This window comes from Salvelinus namaycush, chromosome 29 (assembly GCF_016432855.1).
Source record: "Salvelinus namaycush isolate Seneca chromosome 29, SaNama_1.0, whole genome shotgun sequence".
Taxonomy (NCBI): Eukaryota; Metazoa; Chordata; class Actinopteri; order Salmoniformes; family Salmonidae; genus Salvelinus; species Salvelinus namaycush.
The window spans coordinates 10,545,944-10,569,357 of NC_052335.1; the positions used below are offsets into that span (position 1 = coordinate 10,545,944).

At 41.3% G+C, this 23,414-nt stretch overlaps 1 protein-coding gene across 1 annotated transcript in view; it reads left to right on the forward strand.

Moving 5' to 3' along the window:
* LOC120023897 (sodium/potassium/calcium exchanger 4-like) overlaps positions 1–12,736 on the forward strand; it is a 70,241-nt gene extending 57,505 nt beyond the window's left edge. Inside the window, exons 11-17 of the mRNA XM_038967998.1 lie at positions 2,862–3,031; positions 3,311–3,455; positions 6,388–6,554; positions 6,971–7,085; positions 7,286–7,398; positions 9,653–9,718; positions 12,587–12,736. Coding sequence (XP_038823926.1) covers positions 2,862–3,031; positions 3,311–3,455; positions 6,388–6,554; positions 6,971–7,085; positions 7,286–7,398; positions 9,653–9,718; positions 12,587–12,736 — 926 coding nt within the window. The remainder of the gene's footprint in view (positions 1–2,861; positions 3,032–3,310; positions 3,456–6,387; positions 6,555–6,970; positions 7,086–7,285; positions 7,399–9,652; positions 9,719–12,586) is intronic.
* Positions 12,737–23,414: the final 10,678 nt, after the last annotated feature.

Genomic DNA, 23,414 nt, shown 5'->3' on the forward strand with positions numbered 1-23,414 from the left:
GTGGGATGCCGACCCCATCATTGCCTATACTCAGCACGGCAGTAGGTAAGGCTAACCAGGCAGGCTGTAGTACACACCAAAGCTTCTTTCGAGACATGGGCTTATTCTCTGTATCTTTACTTGTTTTCTTTTAACCCTAAAAGTTGAAGTAGACTAAAATGAACTATTGGTCGTTTCTGATCAAATAGGGTTGAGGGAATGGCGGGCATTCTAGTTCAAATGTCATTAACTTCGATGACTCATCTTTGCATTTGTCCCATTATGGCATCTGAGAGCACAGGCAGCGCCATTCAATCAATCTCCATTTTGAAGTAGTCAAATTTATTCTGCTACTCCTTCCAACAAACAAACTGAAAGGGTGCATACTGCCACCTGGAGTATGTTGTTTGAACAGGTATAAAGCCAAGGTTGGCAATTTACTGCCACCTGTAATTATGGAACGTAGACCATCTTTGAGCATGCTTTCTCACGTGGAAAAGTATTCTCAAGCTAAAGAGGGAACGCCCACTTACAGACAGGAACCGCGGCCATTTTTTCAATGGCGGTCTTTATGCAACATCATCATTAACCACCATCTTTGAGTTGACTACTTCAACATGGTATAAGTCCTTCATGCGGTTGCCCATGCTAAAACAGCCTTTTGGACACCATAGTTGTCTGGATCGAAGTCTATAAGTTGGGCAGGAATATGAACTTGTGGGTTCATGGGAGTTGGGTAGGACTTCCTCTGTCAGTGTGGTGAAGGTTTTTCAGTTCTACAATCTCCATTCTACTGTGCTGACTAACAATGGGTAAAAGGTAACCTTCAGCTCAACCACAGCACTTGGCTCTCTATCTCTACCAGAGGAGGCTGGCGGGAGGAGCTACAGGAGGATGAGCTCATTGTAATGGCTGGAATGGAAATGGATCGAACATATGGAAACCACGTTTGACTCGGTTCCATTTATTCCATTCCAGCCATTACAATGAGCCTGTCCTCCTATGGCCCCTCCCGCCAGCCGCCTCTGATCTCTACCTCTCTCTCTCTCTTCCTGGCCGCCTTATCTTTGGTATTAATGTCATAAGAGGGTTGTAACTTGTCTAGATGTGGCCATATCTTCCACTTTCTTTCCACTAATGTCAAAGCGCCTGTCTGTTTAGCCTTACCAAACCCACTGTTGCTTAATGTGTGTTGTGTTTCTGCATGCTAGATTGCAGTGTTTCTCTGCTTGTCTCTTGAGGTATCAACCCACTAACTTGTGGTAATAAATATCAAAATATAGTTTGTCAGCTTGTTTTCTTAGTATGCATGTCAATTTATATATAATTAATAAACTTCAGAGTTGAATATAGAACCCTTATCAGACCCTGAATTCGGCCATTTTACCAGAAATATGTGTAAAACACAAGAGAACTTCTCACGGCAAGGTGTTTTTACACCTTAAATGGATTTTTGGTGTTTGATGGTTTTTGCTTGCACGTTTGTGTGTGAGTCAGGGTTTCTGTTAGCTGGTAATAGCCGGCATTTGGCTGATAAAATAAATTAATTGAAAAGCAGATGAAGATAATTGCTGCTGGCCAATTGTCTGGGAGAAGAAGAAAAATCCCATTGTGAAGTAATGCTTTATAGCCTCTTCATTGATGGAAATACCAGTCGATGTAAATACATGACTGGTCATGCTTATCGGTCTATAGGTATATTTGCATAATTTTGTGGAAGTAAATTGGTGCGTGGACAGTATTTTCGTTATGCATCTTATTAATCACACGCGAAACGGCGTACAGATACAGAACCTTTGAGCGGAAAATCTGTCAGACAACGTGAGAGCTGCTGCTACAGTAGCTCAAACAGCAAATGAATAGCCAACCGAAGGCCTGCTTCAACACCACTTGGCAATGAGCTGGAGGCAGTATATGCATTTTGAAAACATACACTTAATTGTTTGAAACCCGAACGTTTTACTACATATTACGAGGCATGTCTTTACCTTCAAAATAGCCTAGACAAAATCAGACCATATCCGTGGAGGCAATTATTTTCTATGAACATTCATTGTCCAGTAGCCAAAGGCACAATCCTAGTCTTATTAACAACCCATCCTAGTTGTTTCATCAAATCTCCCCTCGTTCTACATTTCTAACGGTGTTTTCATCTGTCACATGAAACCGCTGGCTTGTGCGGTGCACTTTGACAACGGTGTTTTCCCGTTAATTGCATGATGGAACAAACATTCACACGTAGCCTACGGCCTTGTGAGCATTGCTGCGCTTCTAACGTGAAGAAATAATAGTTGGTCAACATATTAAGCTGAACGTTCTGATCTGTTGCATCAGACTCATTGCTTTTGAACTTCTTTTTTTATGTAGCTTTGGCTCCTGGTTGTATGAATTTGGGATCTATCGTCCCACCACTGTCTCAGTCGGTTTGGAACAGGCTGTTGCTTTCTCGACAAGCTGACAAATAGAATAGGTCAACTTTTCTACTATGGGGGATAGTCTATTGACATAGGGTAGTGATTTCACTTCTCTTGTTGGCTGAGGAAACCAAATGTGGACAGTTATTCTTCATCTTCAAAGTGCACATCAGAATTCAGTAAGAAGGACATCGTTGCATCCTCGGTTTGCATGTTCTGTTCATATGAATTACCATAATCTAAATGCGATTTCTGTCATTCTGAGCACCGTGGTGGACGCCCTAATTCGGATATGCACCCAATGCATATGGGTCCGGTACATTTCTCAAATGTCCGGTAAATTAAAATGCTGCTCTCAAATGTCCAGCGCCACACTTTCCTAACAGAAATCCTGGTGTGTGTGTGTGTGTGAGAGCGAGTGTCTGTGTTTGTCAGTTATGACAGTCTAACGTGTCTATCCGTCTCCAGTCAAGCCCAGTAAGGCTTACAGTCGTGGGTCTGTGGTCATGGTCGATGAGATGATGCATGCCAACCCTCCGAAGATGCGCTTCCCCGAGGCCGGCCTCCGCATCATGATCACCAGTCATTTTGGACCCAAGACCCGGCTGCGCATGGCCAGTCGCCTCATCATCACTGAGGTATGGATAGAGAGGGATGTAACTGCAGGAAGATGGTTTGTTTCCATGTTAGAGAATGCAATGATCTCATTTGTATAGATTTGATAGTGCTGTCATTGCTGTACTGTTGACTACTGGGTCGTGTTCATTAGGCATCAAACGAGAAAAAAACAGACTGAATCAGGGGGGACTTTCTGGACTTGGACCAATACCAAACACTCCCTTTCATTTTTCTTTGGACAACATTTTCCGATGTGTGCCCTAATGAACAACTCCCTGTTTTGCCTCTTCCTGTGACAGCGTCAGAAGCTGGTCCAGGGTGCCAACGGAGTGGAGACCCAGGTGCTGGAGGGGAAGGTGGATGTTGAGAACGGCAACGTGCCTGAGGACAAGCCTGCAGAGGAGGAGGCCGAAAATGAGACAATCTCCCCCTTTCATATCCCTGGTGTGTGTGTGTGTGTGTATTTGCGAGTTGTTTATCCAGACAGAGCTTGACATTATTGTGGATAGTACATGTTTTGATGTTAAGATATGGCTCATCAGATTTAAACATTTGCTTACACTTCAGTAGACGTGGTGCCCTTACCCAAATTATCCAGTGACTATTATATCATGACTGATTCTAATGATCTTTGACAGAGTTATGTGCATGACAAACACTGCTCCAATGTGTGTATGAAACCTCCAAGTGCTTTATGATTGAAGTAGCTGATGAGTTAAATTGGTTGTGTTAGTGCTGGGCAAGACCAAATACCTGCACCTTAACCCTGCACCTTCGAGACTGCTGCCCTATGTTCAGTCATTGAACACTGGTCACTTAAATACCGTTTTACCCACTTCATATGTACAGTGCATTCAGAAAGTATTCAAACCCCTTGACTTTTCCCACATTTTGTTAGGTTACAGCTTTATTCTAAATGTATTAAATTGTTTGTTTCCCTTATCAATCTACACACAATACCCCATAATGACAAGCAAAAACAGTTTTTTGTATTATATATAAAAACACTGAAATATCACATTTACATAAGTATACAGACCCTTTACTCAGTACTTTGTTGAAGCACCTTTGGCAGCGATTACAGCCTTGAGTCTTCTTGGGTATGAAGCTACAAGCTTGGCACACCTGTATTTGGGTAGTTTCTCCCATTCTTCTCTGCAGATCCTCTCAAGCTCTGTCATGTTGGATGGGGTCTCTCCAGAGATGTTCGATCAGGTTCAAGTCCGGGCTCTGGCTGGGCCACTCAAGGACATTCAGAGAATTGTCTTGAAACCACTCCTGCAATGTCTTGGCTGTGTGCTTAGTGTCGTGGTTCTGTTGTTAGGTGAACCTTGTGGGAGCTAAACTCATGACCTATGATAACATTTCCATTATTAGCAGCATCTAGACTGTCCACTTTGAAGAGCTGAAACAGAATGGCAATATAAGGAATGGAACATATAGGACCAGGGCCCCGCTACCATTATAACCTATACAGCTGTCAGATGTGGGCGTTAACAAGCAAGAACTGAGACTGAAAGACAATGGTGGCGAAAGGTCAAGGGGAGTTATTTTCATATAGAGGGAGGGGACTCTATACGTTATGCAAAGACAGAATACTATAAAGGCAGGGCTCTGTGATAAGAGATTTGAGCTGTTTCGTGAAATTGCTCGGCTCTGTTACTTTGTAATAAAGTCTAACTGAATCTACAGGTTCCGGTATCTGTGCAAATATTTGGCTCAAGATTTTCGACAACCTTCGCCCTAGTCTGAGATCCTGAGCGCTCTGGAGCAGATTTTCATCAAGGATCTCTCTGTACTTTGCTCCGTTCATCTTTCCCTCGATCCTGACTAGTCTCCCAGTCCCTGTCGCTAAGAAACATCCCCACAGCATGATGCTGCCACCACCATGCTACACCGTAGGGATGGTGCCAGGTTTCCTCCAGATGTGAAGCTTGGCATTCAGGCCAAGGAGTTCAATCTTGGTTTCATCAGACCAGATAATCTTGTTTCTCATCGTCTGCGAGTCCTTTAGATGCCTTTTGGCAAACTCCAAGCGGGATGTCATGTGCCTTTTACTGATGAGTGTCTTCTGTCTGGCCACTCTACCATAAAGGCCTGATTGGTGGAGTGCTGCAGAGATGGTCTCCACAGAGGAACTCTGGAGTTCTGTGAGAGCGACCATCGCGTTCTTGGTCACCTCCCTGACCAAGGCCCTTCTCACCCGATTGCTCAATTTGGCCGGGCGGCCAGCTCTAGGAAGAGTCATGGTGGTTCCAAACTTCTTCAATTTAGGAATGATGGAGGCCACTGTGTTCTTGGGGACCTTCAATGCTGCATAAATGTTTTGGTACCCTTTCTCAGATCTGTGCCTTGAAACAATCCAGTCTCTGAGCTCTACGGACAATTCCTTTGACCTCATTTGCTCTGACACGCACTGCCAACTGTGGGACCTTATAAACAGGTGTGCCTTTCCAAATCATGTCCAATCAATTGAATTTACCACAGGTGGACTCCAATCATGTTGTAGAAACGTCTCAAGGATGATCAATGGAAACAGGATGCACCTGAGCTCAATTTCGAGTATCATAGGAAAGGGTCTGAATACTTATGTAAATAAGGTATTTCAGTAAAAATAAAATGTTTTCACTTTGTCATTATGTGGTATTGTGGGTGGGCAACTCCAGTCCTTGAGAGGCTGATTGGTCTTACACTTTTTCTCCCTCCCTAGCAAACACAGCTGATTAATCAAATTGCATTCTAAACTGAAGATCATGATTAGGTGATTATTGGAGTCAGGTGTGTGGGCTGGAACAAAACTGTGACATCAGGCCCTCGAGGACTGGAATTGCCCACCCCTGCATAATGTAACAAAATGTGGAAAAAGTCAAGCGGTCTGAATACTTTCCGAATGCACTGTATGTACTGTATTCTAGTCATTGCTCATCCTAAATAACTACTGCTGTACACCTTTTCTATTCATATACTGTCCATAATGTCTTTACACAACATCAAATACATATTTATATTCCGGACTCTGACATTGCTCATTCTAATATTTCTTAATTCCTTTTAATTTTGGGGATTTGCGTGTATTGTTAGGTATTGCTGCACTGTTGGAGCTAGGAACACACGCGTTTTGCTACACCTGCAATAACATCTGCAAAATATGTGTACGTGACCAGTAAAATTAGATTTGACCTAGTTTTTCCAGGACCAGAACACTGTTCTAGAATGAGTTGTACGTCCTCCTAGGGAGTTGTTCCTCGCCACTGTGCTTCTGCTTGCTCTTTGGAATTCTGGGCTTTGTTACTGTAAAGCACTTTGACTTGATATCATATTAAATGGGCCTTATAAATACATATGGTTGATTTGACCTGCCCCTTCAATCCTACAGTGGGCATCAGCAGCAAGTGCAAGTGGCTGATCGCGTGGCCCCTGCTGCTCCTTCTGTTCTTCACCATCCCCAACTGTGCCAAGCCTCGATGGGAGAAGTTCTTTATGCTCTCCTTTATCCTCTCCACTGTCTGGATTGCCGTCTTCTCTTACTTCATGGTCTGGATGGTGAGTCTCAGGGTACAGTAGTGAACGTGTTTAATTATTCTTGTGGGGACCAGAAGTCCCCACTAGAATAGTAAACAAACAGAAATTTGACCAACTGGGAACATTTTGTTAGTCCCCACGAGGTCAATTGCTATTTATAGGGGGTTTACGGTTCAGGTTAGAATTAGTGTTAAGGTTAGAATTACGTTTAGGGTTAGGAGCTAGGGTTAGGGCTAAGGCTTTTGGGTTAAGGTCAGGATTAAGGTTAGGGGTAAGAGTGCAGGTTAGGTTTATGGAAAATATATGATTTTGAATGTCCCCACAAGGTCAGCTGTACAAGACTGTGTGTGTGGTGTGGAGGAGGGGTGTGTGTGGGAGTTGTGTCTGGCTGTTCTGGTCACTTATCAGTTGTAATGTGTGTGTGTGTGTGGTCACAGGTCACCATCATCGGCTACACCCTTGGCATCCCAGACGTCATTATGGGCATAACTTTCCTGGCAGCGGGCACCAGTGTACCAGACTGCATCGCCAGTCTCATCGTTGCTCGGCAAGGTACAACTCTACTTTCTGTAATTTCCCTTTAACGGTTGGTGAGGGTGGAAATCAAGGGCACCTACTCATTGAAAAACAAAAGGTATCTTTGGACTGTACCATCTTTGGCAATAATCTTGTTTTAAGGCTTTTCAAAGTTAATTCTGAACGTTGCTTTTATGTAAAATACTTGTATTTGAATGACAATTATTTCTGTTTAGGAATGGGTGACATGGCTGTGTCCAACACCATCGGCAGTAATGTGTTTGATATCCTGGTTGGGCTGGGGTTGCCCTGGGCGCTACAGACCATGGCGGTCAACTACGGCTCTGAGGTAAGAACAGCTATAGGGAACGGAGTAGGGTTCAGTTGCCCCTTGTCGCTGATCTTGAATCAGTATAGCATTTCCCCCACAAATGTTTAAGGTTGGGAAGCTGATCCTAGATCTGTACCTTCACCCTGGAGCATAGGGAACAGCTTTTATTGTAGGGAGCATTGAGAGATTACTGCTTTGCTTGACGTACAACTTTGTAACTCAATGTGCACTGTAAATACGTGTAGTTTAGTAGTCATCTTTCAGGAAGCGTATACACTGAAATGAAGTCAAGTGATGTTGACTCTGAGCACTTGAGTTGGAAGTGTTCATCAGTCATGTGTTGGAGAGGGAATACCACATTTTTTACGGACTAAATAACAAGTGTTTCAGTACTGTGTGATTGAGTCCGTGACCCTACTGTTTCTCCAGCTCTCTCCTCCTCTCCCACACTTCAACTAGGGGTGCATCTCAATAGTATAACACATACTCTTGGCCAGGGAGGAAGCCAGTTAAGACTATTGAGATGCACCCCGTGAGTTAACTATGACCACAGCCATGTATTTAGAGAGTTGGGCCAACTTTTATCATTTTGAATATTGCTTTAATCTATACAGTTGAAGTCGGAAGTTTACATACACTTAGGTTGGAGTCATTAAAACTTGTTTTTCACTCCACAAATTTCTTGTTAACAAACTATAGTTTTGGCAAGTCGGTTAGGACATCTACTTTGTGCATGACAAGTAATTTTTCCAACAATTGTTTACAGACAGATTATTTCACTTATAATTCACTGTATCACAATTCCAGTGGGTCAGAAGTTGACATACACTAAGTTGACTGTGCCTTTAAACAGCTTGGAAAATTCCAGAAAATGATGTTATGGCTTTAGAAGCTTCTGATAGGCTAATTGACATAATTTGAGTCAATTGGAGGTGTACCTGTGGATGTATTTCAAGGCCTACCTTCAAACTCAGTGCCTCTTTGCTTGACTTCATGGGAAAATCAATAGAAATCAGCCAAGACCTCAGAAAAAAAATTGTAGACCTCCACAAGTCTGGTTCATCCTTGTGAGCAATTTCCAAATGCCTGAAGGTACCACGTTCATCTGTACAAACAATAGTAAGTATAAACACCATGGGACCACACAGCTGTCATACCGCTCAGGAAGGAGACGCGTTCTGTCTCCTAGAGAGTAATGTAGTTTGGTGCGAAAAGTGCAAATCAATCCCAGAACAACAGCAAAGGACCTTGTGAAGCTGCTGGAGGAAACAGGTACAAACGTATCTATATCCACAGTAAAACGAGTACTACCGACATAACCTGAAAAGCCGGTCAGCAAGGAAGAAGCCACTGCTCCAAATTCGCCATAAAAAAGCCAGACTACGGTTTGCAACTGCACATGGGGACAAAGATCGTACTTTTTGGAGAAATGTCCTATGGTCTGACAAAAATAGAACTGTTTGGCCATAATGACCATCGTTATGTTTGGAGGAAAAAGGGGGAAGCTTGCAAGCCGAAGAACACCATCCCACCATGAAGCACGGGAGTGGCAGCATCATGTTGTGGGGGTGCTTTGCTGCAGGAGGGACTGGTGCACTTCACAAAATAGATGGCATCATGAGGATTGAAAATTATGTGGATATATTGAAGCAACATCTCAAGACATCAGTCAGGAAGTTAAAGCTTGGTCACAAATTGGTCTTCCAACTGGACAATGACCCCAAGCATACTTCCAAAGTTGTGGCTTAAGGACAACAAAGTCAAGGTATTGGAGTGGCCATCACAAAGCCCTGACCTCAAGCCTATAGAAAATTTGTGGGCAGAACTGAAAAAGCGTGTGCGAGCAAGGAGGCCTACAAACCTGACTCAGTTACACCAGCTCTGTCGGGGGGAATGGGCCAAAATTCACCCAACTTATTGTTGGAAGCTTGTGGAAGGCTACCCAAAACGTTTGACCCAAGTTAAACAATTTAAAGGCAATGCTACCAAACACTAATTGAGTGTATGTAAACTTCTGACCCACTGGGAATGTGATGAAAGAAATAAAAGCTGAAATAAATCATTCTCTACTTTTATTCTGACATTTCACATTCTTAAAATGAAGTGGTGATCCTAACTGACCTAAGACAGGGAATTTTCACTAAGATTAAATGTTAGGAATTGTGAAAAACTGAGTTTAAATGTAATTGGCTCAGGTGTATGTAAACTTCTGACTTCAACTGTACATTAAGTTAATAGTATTTTTAAATGTTAACTATGTGTTCCCCTCTAGGTCATTATCAACAGTCGAGGACTTCTCTACTCTGTGGTGCTGCTGCTGGGTTCTGTGGCTTTAACGGTGAGACGATTCTGTCCTCTGTAGCTCAGTTGATAGAGCATGATGTTTGTAGCGCCAGGATAGTGGGTTCGATTCCCAGGACTACCCATAAGTAAAACATTTATGCACGCATGGCTAAGTTGCTTTGGATAAAAGCATCTGCTTAATGGCATATATTATACATGTATTACATTATACTACTGACAAGTCTTACTGTGTATAGAGACTACAGTATCTATGTCTCTGCCACTGAACAGTCTGCCAGTGTATTAGGCTATGGAACCAATGTTTTTTCAAAGGGAGTCATCTGTCGACTGATGATAGACAACGGAGAAGATTGTCCAGCAAAAAACACTCACGCCGTCATTGAAAATAGGAATTTGTTCTGATTTGCCTAGTTAAATAAATTTGTAAAATATATTTTTTATGTACATATGCAACTTTGAGTTGACGGACAAAAACGGACAGTTCATGAATGCATATACAATTTAATCTGTGTTCTTGCACCTCTGTGTGGCCTTAGATTTTTTTTATTGTAATGGTTCTGTTTTGTGGATATGGATAATGCTACTGTTTTGTTGCAAACTCTTCCGTGTGTATGTTCGATTTAAAGAGGCACTATACAGAAATCGCTCATTTCCTGGTTGCTCAAGTTCAAATGGTTCACTTCATTTCAGTATAAGGTGCCGTGAAAGTATTTGCCCCTTTCTGATTTTCTCTATTTTGGCATATTTGATACTGAATGTTATCAGATCTTCAACCAAATCCTAATATTAGATAAAGGGAACCTGAGTTTACAAATAACAAAAAAAATGTATACATATTTTATATATTTAATTAATAAAGTTATGCAGCACCCAATTCCCCTGTGAAAAAGTAATTGCCCCATAACACTCAATAACTGGTTGTACCACCTTTAGCTGCAATGACTGCAACCAAATGCTTCCTGTAGTTGTTGATCAGTCTCTCACATCACTCTGGAGGAATGTTGTCCCATTCATGCATGTAGAACTGCTTTAACTCAGCAACATTTGTGGGTTTTCAAGCATGAACTGCTCGTTTCAAGTCCTGCCACAACATCTCAATTGGGATTAGCTCTGGGCCATTCCAAAACTTCAAATGTGTTGCTTTTTACTCACTTTCATGTAGACTGTGATGGTTTGGGGATGCTTTGCTGCCTCAGGACCTGGACAACTTGCCTTACAGAGCAGAATTCATGGTTCCTTCTATATCAGAGAATTCTACAGGAGAATGTCAGGCTATACGTCTGTGAGCTGAAGCTGAAGTGCAGCTGGGTCATGCAGCAAGGCAATGATCCAAAACACACAATCAAGTCTACATGAAAATGGCTAAAAAGCAAGTTTTGGAATTGCCTAGTCAAAGTCCAGACCTAATCCCAATTGAGATCCCTTACGAAAAAAGAGTGCAGTCAGAGAGCAGTATCACTGCAGTATGCTGCAAATACTGCGTCCAAAGTTTTTTTACTGCAGTAATTTTGCATTGTAACTGCAGTTATAGTTTAGTGTAACTGCTGTTCAACTACAGTATAACTGCAGTTATTCTGCAATTACTGCACTTTTACTGCATTTTCAAGACTGCAATATTTTTTTGTAAGGGATGCTGTGGCAGGACTTGAAATGAGCAGTTCATGCTTGAAAACCCACAAGTGTCGCTGAGTTACAGCAGTTCTGCATGAAGAGTGGGCCAAAATTCCTCCACAGCGATGTGAGAGACTGATCAACTACTTCAAGAAGCGTTTGGTTGGAGTCATTGGAGCTAAAGGTGGCACAACCAGTTATTGAGTGTAAGGGGGCAATTACTTTTTCACACAGGGGCTTTCGGTGTTGCATAACTTTTGTTTATTAAATAAATTAAATCATTATGTAATTGTTGTGTTGTTCACTCAGGTTCCCTTTATCTAATATTAGGTTTTGGTTGAAGATCTGATAACATTCAGTATTAAAAATATGCAAAGTATAGAAAATCAGAAAGGGGGTAAATACTTTTTCACGCCACTGTACAGTATGTGACAAAACAAGCAAGTATCGTGTAGATGATCATTGTACCGTCTAAACCGCTGTGAAATATATTTTCTATAGCCACAAATATTGTGTTTTCAGCTGTTTGAAGCTGGTGTACAAAAGCAAAAGTCAAAGACACAAAAACGAAACTGAAGAACAGGACACATAGGACAATAGCACATAGAACATATCTACCGGTTGTTAGACTTGCTTTCAATGATAATGACAGATCTGTAACACATATTTCTATGTGAATTTGGTCGGTCGCCCAAAAAGTTACATATTACAGCTTGAAGTGATAAATTGGTGTTATTGAAAAAAGTGTCTGATAAGCTCAATTACACGAATGGAAGTCATCATTTGATTAATTACATTAACAGGTGTCTTTTAATTTAATTAGATAATAGTTTCCTATTTAAAAAAAAAAAGATAATATGCTGAAATAAAGTATAGCAATTTAGAACATTTTATAAATGTAAATATTTCTGTCCCATTCTAAACCGTGTGTATGCGCGCGTGTGCCTTCTTGCACATGCGTGTGTGTGTGGCAGAGACAGATGAACAAAAGTGTTGCCAGTAATTTCTTGATGAACCATCAACCACTAGTCAGGTGTACATACAGAGGTCCGATGTACCTCTGACTATGGTCGCGTTCCCCTGCTCGGACGTTGCATGCATCAACCAATGTTTGTGTGCCATGTCATCGACAGTCGGCCACCAGTTTGCTATAACATATGATGGGGTTAGCTGATACGTAATTTCAAGGCATTGAAAGATAAGGCATTGTATGATCTGGCATGCGTCAGCTACGCCTGGGCAGAGAAACACACTAAGTATGGTGTGCTGTGTGTGTGTTCCACCTCTGCAGGTGGGGGGGATCCACGTGAACCACTGGAAGCTGGATCTGAAGCTGGGTATCTACACGCTGGTCCTCTACGCTGTCTTCCTGTGTTTCTCCATCATGATCGAGTACAACGTCTTCACCTTCGTCAACCTGCCAATGTGCATGGAGGAGTAGCTAGACCCTGCCCACCCACGCTGACCTCTGAATCAGGAAGCTCCATCCCCTCAATCCCAGAGAGCGACCAATCACAATCAACCTTCTTCGCCGTCATCCACTACATTACTAAACCTTGTAACTGAAACTCCTGTCTGTCTGACTCCATCTTTCATTGTCATAACAGACCTGTTGACCTCTTGATCTGCTCATTGTCTTTAAATCTCTCTCCCTGTGCTTGGACTCGCTTTCCCATGAGGCTTTGTTCTGAGGAGTGGATGGACGCCTCTCCATGCCTCAAACGTCCTCCCCTCTCACATCCAACAGACAGGACCCAGTGTCAGACTAATCTGTTTTCCATTTACCCCCTCCAACTATCTCTAGTCTTACTGTGCTTTCATTAGCATTTCATCAAAGGCTTTAGAATTAAGGGGATCCTACACTACTTAGTCTCCCTCTCACAACAACCCACACATACCTCAGGTTAGGGTTAGTCGTAAACCCCAACATTGACACTCAACCATTTCTCCCACTCTCCCCCATAAAAACCTCTTCTCTTATCTTCCCTACCCCACAACACAGATCTACCCAAAGACCCTAGGAAGAAAACACGACCTCGCCCTCAATCTCTACCTCTCCCCCAAATCCCGCTTGTGCCCCCACCCTTTGGAGGAGGAACTTTTTTTGGGCAGCTCTTCTACTCTTTCTGGCCTGGACCCCTCTGACATGGTCCAAGCTGTGATAGTTTCCTGTTTCCACATCGCTACGTCCCACCCCTCTGCACCAGACACTCACCTTTCAATCCTCAATCTACTACTCTTTTACTCTTCACTTCATCACCTCTTAAGAAGGACATTTTGTCAGGAATCTTTATGTAAAATGAGTCCGTGGTCAACTCAAAGCTAAGACTGAAAGAAGAGCGCATATGATGTATAGTTGCAACACTGCACATTGTTAAACTTGTAAACATGTATTTTTTTTTTTCATTTTCTTTTTGTATCGTGTGGGTTTTTGTTTTTCAAACGGGAGTTTAAAAAGGACCATGAAATATGTAGAGGAGAGCTTGTTGCAATCATAAAGGACGTTGCCTGTTTCACAGAAAGGAATTGCGCACGGAGAAAATGCTTTTCTTGCTTTTTGCTGTAAGGAGATTTGGCCCCCCTCGAAGGGAGGGCGTCTGGCTGATGGAGGCGACTCTATAACCCGTTGTGCTGAAAGTTCAGCTGTTGTTTTTTTTCCTCCATCAGAGACTGATATCTCTTACACACACCCTCCAACTGCAAAACACTAAAGAGAGAAACGACTCACACCGGATCTTGGGGAGATGCGACAGATACGTCACTGAACGGGGGGATACGGTGTCATCTTTGGAATGGTGTCCATATTAGGACATCTTCGCACAACAGCATGGAGAAATGTGTATTGTATCACAGGTGATCTGAATCGGTCTGTTCTTCTCATCTTCTGTCATTGACCCCCCTTTGACCACTAGGGGGCAATGCTGCCCCCTCACTCTGATCTCTCTGTGCATGGCAGGGGTCTTAAGCAACCACAGCTGTTTGGTTATCAGGGAATATTTGAAGCCTCTGAAGTTCCAGTAGGTGGCGCCATTGGTGGTGTTAGCTCAATGTTAATTACATGTAGATAATGCACTTTAAAACAAGCAAGGCCGTCCTCTCATTCTGAGTCAACTAGTGCTTCCTTTGAGTGTATGTATGTACATTATATGTGAGTGCGTGCGTGGGGGTGGGGGCACACCTGTGAGCACACAACAGTCTGTCTGCAGTGCATTGTACTTACTGGGAGTATAAACGCAGGCTCCTCGGCAGTACGAAAAGTGATAGGCTGAGGGGTGTGCGTGCGTGGCTGCCACCCCCCCCCACCCACTTTACAAAAAACGGCAGCTACAAGCTACTGCAATCTGAGACATTTGACATCATGCAAAAACACCTGCGGAGACTGAGTCTACAATAAGCTGGAAAGATTTGCTTTAATAGGGGAGTGTTAATGACGAAAACATGACCTTCCCTTTTTGTGTTGGCAGCAGGTACTTGTATATGCAATCTCAATGTTATGCGTTCTGTGTGTTGGAATTAGAAGGGCCCCTATGGAGGTTGCCATAATGTTAGGGGAACATTTGAGCTCGCTTGTGTGAATGACAGCTGAGGAACCGAGCCAGAGGACATGGATGGAACGTTCTGGAATGGGGGATTCTGTGTTTGCGGGGAGTCCGACCCTCCTGGCACAAGGGCATTATTCAACCACCAACACTACCTGAAGACCACAGGGGAAGGACACCAGCCGGGATGCTGGGAAACACCCCCCAGGCTACAGATGGTTTAGTCCAGTGTACTCTGACCTTTCTGGAAATTCTCCTCCAGGAAAGACAACTTTGTGAGATGAGATCTCATCTGTGTGTGTGTGATGAACCTGAGTAGCAGATATTTTAGGAGTTGGACCCCTAAGCTGCTACTCCCGGGGGAGGTTTTTGACTCTAGCTGCGTTCTCTTGGAAGGAGGTGACCACATAGGTCCTCAAGACTCTCAACCCCCCCATCCTCCTCATCACATCCCAATGCCATCAATGCTACCCGTATCGTGTGTCCTCCACCCCGCTCGACTATCAATTTATAGCAGTTACCCTCACTGCACTGTATGCCCCCCAGTGGGTCTTTTCCCTGTAGAAGAGTGAAAAAGTATTCTCTACTAGTGCCATTTGAATTTGATTCTCATTGTTTCCTTCTTGTTAACGATTGTTGCATTCTCAATCTTTTCGTTCTTCCTTATTAACTGTACATACAGTGGGGCCCGAAATGATTGACAGCCTTGATAAAAATAACAGTATAAAATAAATAATTCAAATACTGAGCTATATTGTATGCAAAAAAAAAAGTAAATGATGTGGTTTTATAGTAATATAATTGCTCAGAGAAAGAGATTTTGTTTAGCAAGTAATATTTTTTTTTTCATCAAAGGGTAGGGGTCAAAATGATTGACACCCCTGTTTTCAATACTTCACCTTGTGAGGATAATGGCACTGAGACTTTTTCTACACATTGGGAGGAATAATAGACCATTTCTCCACACAGTATCCTTCCAGATCCTTGATATCCTTTGTCTGCGCTTATGGACTGCCCTCTTCAATTCAAACCACAGGTTTTCAATGGGTTTCAAGTCCGGAGACTGAGATGGCAATAGCAAAATGTAGATTTTGGGGCCGATTAACCATTTTATTTGTGGATTTTGTGTGCTTGGGGTTATTGGCTTGCTGGAACATCCACTTGCGGCAAAGTTTCAGCCTCCTGTTAGAATGAAGCAGGTTTTTTAACGGTAAAATTGGACCCCTACTATTTTCATCAATAAATATGACTTGTTAAACAAAATCTTTCTCTGAGAAATTGGTAGTATATTAGTATAAAATCATAATCTCCCAATTATTTGAATACAACATAGCTCAGTATTTGAATTATTTATTTTATACAGTATTTTTTTCTCATCTTTATCAAGGGTGTCAATCATTTCAGACCCCGTGGTTCATATGTACATTTGAAGTCGGAAGTTTACATACACCTTAGCCAAATACATTTAAACTCAGTTTTTCACAATTCCTGACATTTAATCCTAGTAAAAATTCCCTGTCTTAGGTCAGTTAGGATCACCACTTCATTTTAAGAATGTGAAATGTCAGAATAATAGTAGAGAATTATTTATTTCAGTTTATTTCTTTCATCACATTCCCAGTGGGTCAGAAGTTTACATACACTCAATTAGTGTTTGGTAGCATTGCCTTTAAATTGTTTAACTTGGGTCAAACGTTTTGGGTAGCCTTCCACAAGCTTCCCACAATAAGTTGGTGAGTTTTGGCCCATTCCTCCTGACAGAGCTGGTGTAACTGAGTCAGGTTTGTAGGCCTCTTTGCTCGCACATGCTTTTTCAGTTCTGCCCACACATTTTCTATGGGATTGGGGTCAGGGCTTTGTGATGGCCACTCCAATACCTTGACTTTGTGGTCCTTAAACCATTTTGCCACAACTTTGGAAGTATGCTTGGGGTCATTGTCCATTTGGAAGACCCATTTGTGACCAAGCTTTAACTTCCTGACTGATGTCTTGAGAAGTTTCTTCAATATATTCACATTTTCCATCATGATGCCATCTATTTTGTGAAGTGCACCAGTCCCTCCTGCAGCAAAGCACCCCCACAACATGATGCTGCCACCCCCGTGCTTCACGGTTGGGATAGAATTCTTCGGCTTGCAAGCCTCCCCCTTTTTCCTCCAAACATAACGATGGTCATTATGGCCAAACAGTTCTATTCTTGTCAGACCAGAGGACATTACTTTGTCCCCATGTGCAGTAGCCTATAAGAAGCTTCTAAAGCCATGACATAATTTTCTGGAATTTTCCAAGCTGTTTAAAGGCAAAGTCAACTTAGTATATATCAACTTCTGACCCACTGGAATTGTGATACAGTGAAATAATCTGTAAATAATTGTTGGGAAAATTTATTGTTAACTCATGCAAGTTAACAAGAAATTTGTGGAGTGGTTGAAAAACGAGTTTTAATAACTTAAGTGCATGTAAACCTCCGACTTGAACTGTACATTTTTGAACAGCTTTTTGGGTCAAAGGAACAAGCATATACCTGAGTTGATTCAATGTCAAAAGTTTTTGGGGGTTTGTTTTCCATTGTACATTTCCGTTTGTTTGTCATTGGTTTTAAGTAGTGGGTTTGGGTTAACACCTGTGTGGTCGTGTCCTTGGACCAATTCCAAATGGACCCCTAGATCCTACACATTATGCACTTGTGGAGATCTGAGAGGGTTAGACAGGTGTAAGCAATCAGTAATAGCTCCACATAGCCACCTAACGTCCAGGTTCAGTGTAAGTTTCACTATTTTGTGCTAATACTGTTATAGGCTTTGGGGTTTTGCTCGATTTCGAGGGTTGATTCTGTTTTGGTGTGGCTTGCTCTGATTGGAATCATCCTTGTTGGTCAGGATGTGTTGCACCTGTCGCCTTGTTAATCAGCCAATAGTTTCACCTGTGCTGGCACAGTGTTCCAGTGGAAATGGAGATGTTGGAAGAGCTATACGGCTGTTTAGCAGTGGAGGCTAGTGGGAGGAGCTATAGGAGGACGGAGTCATTGTAATGCCTGGATTGGAATAAATGGAACGGTTTCAAACGTGGTTTCTATGTTTGATACCGTTTCATTTATTCCATTCCAGCCAGTACAATGTCCTCCTATAGCTCCTCCCACCAGCCTCCACTGCTGTTTAGCTATTCCTCTTTAAGGTTGTAAACAAAGCTTTTTACTGTATCTTGTGTCTCACCTAAGTTGTGTGTGTTTCCTTCCTTTAATTTGTCTGATATCAGGCAAGTCTAGTGGGTGCTAAGACGCTACTCGGGTGATTTGCTTGTCCAGCACCCACATGGATGCCTTTCAAAACACACTTTGAAACCAAAACTGTTTCACTCTGGTTGTCAGCGGCTCAGTTGTTCGTTCCCTATTTCTTTTGAGCAACGATTTGTATTTATTTATTGGGGAACGTAACAATACCAATAAAATCCTTGGATCTCCACAAGCGAATAGAGCATAGGGTATAGGGGTTGCCTTGGAATTGGGCACTGGTTGCCAGGTCCTGAAAGTAACAACAGCACAGCAGCTCACACTGCTCCTACTGTTTGACTATTTAAACTCATCCAACACACACATCCACACATATTGCCAGTTTATCTGCCACAAACGTTTATTATCAATCACTTTTTAAAAAATAAGTTGAATTCAGATACCATAAATCATGCCATAGCTCTGCATTAAAAATACATGGAAACCATGTTGTACAAAATAATAAAAGAGCACACATAGCCACATACACCCAAGGAAACATTTACTTAGTGCGAAATAATTATAAAAAGTGTAACAATTACCGTAAACCTCATTATCAACCGAGTAGTTTGGGTCCTGAATGCTGATTGGCTAAAACAGCATTTAGCCATGTGTATATCAGGCAATATACCACGGGTGTGAGGCAAAAATACTTGTTTACTGTTCTATTTATGTTGGTAACCAGTTTATAATAGCAATAAGGCACCTCGGGGGTTTGTGGAATATGGCCAATATACCACAGCTAAGGGCTGTATCCAGGCACTCCACTTCAGGTCAAGATTAAGAACAGCCCTTAGCCGTGGTATATTGGCTAATATACCACACCCTCTCAGGCCTTGTTAATTATAATCTGGTAGTGTGATTTAATTTGAAACGTATCATAGTGCAAAGACAACAAAAATACCATAAACCTCATAATCTGAGTGACAATTTAAAAAACTTTTCTTCAACAATGTGTGTATAAAGAGACCACTATTTATGTATTGCTCGGGTAACTAAACTAGTTAAATAATCCGCCTCTTTATAACACACATGGTTTAACCCTCAAGCTACTGACTGGGGTCATTGTCAAATATTTCATGACTTTGTCGATCAACATGTTCTTAAATCTAAATCATTGTTTTCGTGTTTATGTATGAATATGGACTTTTTAAAAGACAAGGCAAAAACACCTAATTCTGCTTATAGTAATTTGATAAATGGGACCTTTTATTTGAATCTAGTTTTCTCTGGAGACATGGTAACAAGTTATCCACACCACCAGAGGGTGGAGGGGGACCTGTATCATGGATTTTGACCAGATAGACAGATCACCTGCAGACATATAGCTTCCCATGTACTCACCTAAGATTGTACTTTTCTATACCACATATCGTATGACTGTACAAAACCCAAATTACCTTATTTTTGTGCATATAAAAATCTGCCAATGGTATACAAAGTCTGCCAAAGATATAAATACTTAACAATACAGAACTCGGATACACTCTGAATCTACATAGAGAGCTGTATTGGTGTGTATTCTCTGAAAAGTTGTTATTCTAGGGCAAATCTAAAGTATTTATTTAAATCCAGGTTTCTCTGGAGACATTAAGTTCTACATATCATCAGAGGGTGGAGGGGGGCCTTATGTACTCACTACTCACCTATGGTTATAACTAGGTATGACCGTGTACAACATCTAAATTAACTTCGATATATGCTTATTTGCAGTCAAAGCAGCTCACTGTCAGTGTACTTGTACTTGATAAAACTGTAGTACAGAAACCAGTTACCCTCTGAATGTACACATAGTGCTGTATAGGTCGTTATCAATAAAACGTCACAATAAGGTGCATAGCGTTTGATTTGCCTGCTCCGCTAAAACCATTGACAACTACTTTCTGTTTAAGGGATTGTTTAATACATTTTATAACTATTTGGTTTTAATATCATCACCTCTTGAAGAGTATAGTTAGAACTACACATGTCCGATTATTCCACATTTAGCTCTATCATCAGAGTTATACAGCAAGTAACTGCATGCTTGTCATGATCAGAAAACATCAATTGATCATGTATTTTCAGATATGTGAGGGTAGCCTATCCATGTAGCATGTAGCTAGATAAGCAAACAACATGTGTAATTTAGCTTGCTTCATCAGAGATGAGGCTTTTCTGAAAGAGCTTGACATTGGCAAGTCCTCGTCCTGGTAAAGTTGTCAATTAGACTACTGTCATCACCACTATAGATGGCAAGCAAATCAATAAGTATGTGACCGACCGGCTTGATTCAGTCTTATGTAGCAAAATTTGAAGTATGAACACAAAAACTACAGGCTGCATGACATCAGCAGCCTGGTGGTCCAAATTAGCATAACTCATGTCGTTTAACACCAATAAACCCACCCGTTTAAAAATGTATGTATATGTCAATCTAGCAAACCAGGCAACTTAAAGCAACTTTCTAAACAATGTTTGGTTCTTTCTGGCTTGTTAGCTTGCTAGCTGATGTTATGTTAGCTTGCTAGCCAGTTCAAATAATGACCATATCATATAGTTGACAACGTCTTCACTTTAGCTCTTTTGTCTATATAATTAAGGAAAATAAACTCACAACAAGATCATTATTTACAAGTTAATGGCGAGCCAATTACAGAAAATTTCTTTCTACCAGATCATTTTGAACTTGGACACTGTCTCGTTGGCCTAACGTTAAATACTAATTTGACTTTGGTACAGGTCATGTTCTTCACATTACTGTTTCTGGTAAACACATAATTTTGCAATTCTACTACGTGATTATTATTTTTTTTTTTAAACGCGTTGGAAAGGATTACCTACACATACTGACCAGCTCATGTTATAGACAGAAGCGAGCTACATGGCAGACCAATCCAAACTCATCTCTCGGCATTTCCAGCCCATCCATTATCTCAGCCAATCATGGCTAGCGGGAAGGTTCTTGTCTTTTTCTGTGGCTAAACCAACTAGGCTCGTAATTTAACAATTGTATTTGTATTTACAGATGGCATACAAGTTTGTTATTAAGGCACATTAAAGTTTGCATGTTCCAGAAGGCATTTCTGCCAAAAAATAAGTTTTGATTTTTACGTTCAAATGCCTTTCCTGGGAAGCAGTGACGCACGACATATGCCTAGTTTCCTGAAACAAGTCACATATTTGGATATACAGCCATCTAGTTTATCCCCTGAAAGTTAGCTTGTTAGATAGCCATATTGACGTGATCTATTCTTAGCTAGCTAGCCAATCTGACATGGTCCATCCATTAATATAGCCTATCCTGTCTGTCAGCAGCAATCGTGATTAAACACGTAAAAACAACGTTGAAAAGGGGATAATGGTAGCCAACTTCGCTAGGTAGGCCTATGTTGGTTGGAGAAAAAAGTACATTAGGTCTACTTATCACTATGTTTAGCCAACTGTACAACATTTCTACCGGTAGCTTGCAAAGTAAACATTCTCAGCTAATTGGCAAATGCGCCCTTCTGCTGATTGACAGGCAGACCCCACAAAGGATGGGAAATGAACCTAAACCACTCATACTTGTCAGGTATAGTTCACTTATATTTTATATCAGTCATATCTAATTAATGGTGGGCAATATTGAGAGATATTGTGAGACTAACCTCATGTATCTGAAATGACATGATCAATTGATGTTTACTGATCATGAATAGCAGGCAGCTACTTGCTGTATAACTCTGATGATAGAGCTAAATGTCATCAATTGTTTTGCATGGAATAATCTGAAATGTGTATTTCTGACTATGCTCTTCAAGAGGTGATGAAATTGCAACCAAATAGTTAACATGTATTTAACAATCCCTTTGAAACGGCACACAGTTGTCAATGGTTTTAGCGGAGCTGGGGGTCTCCTTGCCCCCCCCCCCCCCCCCCCCCCCCCAGCAGGCAAATTGAATGCTCTGCATCTTATTGTGAGGTTCTATTAATAATATTGGTGTGTATTCTTCCCCCAAAAATATTCTACTGAAAATATTCTAAATACCAGAATTCCTATAATAACCTCCAATATACTTTATGTGCAAGGTGTTATGATATTCTAGATGCTATACCCTTTGGTTTAAAGTAACTTAAAGGATTCGGGCATGCTTTTTGAAACATGCTACCATAACCCCTACCACTCTCATTGTTTCACTAACATAGATGCTAACGCTGGCTGTGGGGTACGTAATTAAAGAAAACGAAGCCATAGTTTTGGTCAATGTCTTTCAGGGTTAAATTATTTCAAATGTTGGTGTACTGCCCCTTTAAATGGCAGTCAATTTTACCACAAATTCATATTTTCTTCAAAAAACTAAACTAAATGATACTTTAGTAAAATGGGCTTTTCAGTACTAAGGTGGAATTGTACTTTGGAAAAAGGCTGCACATTATATAAAGGACATATGTTTTATTTTTACGAAATATGCAAATTTACAGTCATTTTGCTAAAATAATAGTCCAGATAACATTAATGACATGTCTAATGATGTTTTGATAATAAATAAGTTGATATTTTGCTGTGATTGTTAATTAATAATTTCTTATTAGGGTCAAAATGTCACTTGATGGTGAAGAAGTTTCACATTTTGTCACGCTGTTAGATTGAGGTTTACGGTATTTTTTGCTCTTTGCACAATTTGTTTGCACTATGAAAATGTTGCACACACATATACACACACAATAACTATAACTACTGAACACCGGAGTGGAACCATATGTAATTCTCTTGAATGAATGCGACCAGATGCACTGTGAGCTCAATGTGATGTGGGAGTCATTTGTCAACCAATAAAAATGGGAATACATAATAACAATAATAATCATATTAATTATTATTATTATTATTATGATGATAATACACTATTTTATATATATATATATATATATATATATATATACACAAAAGTCTGTGGACACCCCTTCAAATTTGTGGATTTGGCTGTTTCAGCGACACCCGTTGGTGACAGGTGTATAAAATCGAGCACACCGCCATACAATCTCCATAAACAACATTGGCAGTAGAATGGCCATACTGAAGAGCTCAGTGACATTCAACGTGGCACCGTCATAGGATGCCACCTTTCCAACAAGTCAGTTCATCAAATTTCTGCCCTGCTAGAGCTACCCCGGTACACTAACTTCTGTTATTGTGAAGTAGAAATGTCTAGGAGCAACAATGGCTCAGCCGCGAAGTGGTAGGCCACACAAGTTCACTGAACAAGACCGCCGAGTGCTGAAGTGCGTAAAAATCGTCTGTCCACGGGTTGCAACACTCACTACCGAGTTCCAAGCTGCCTCTGGAAGCA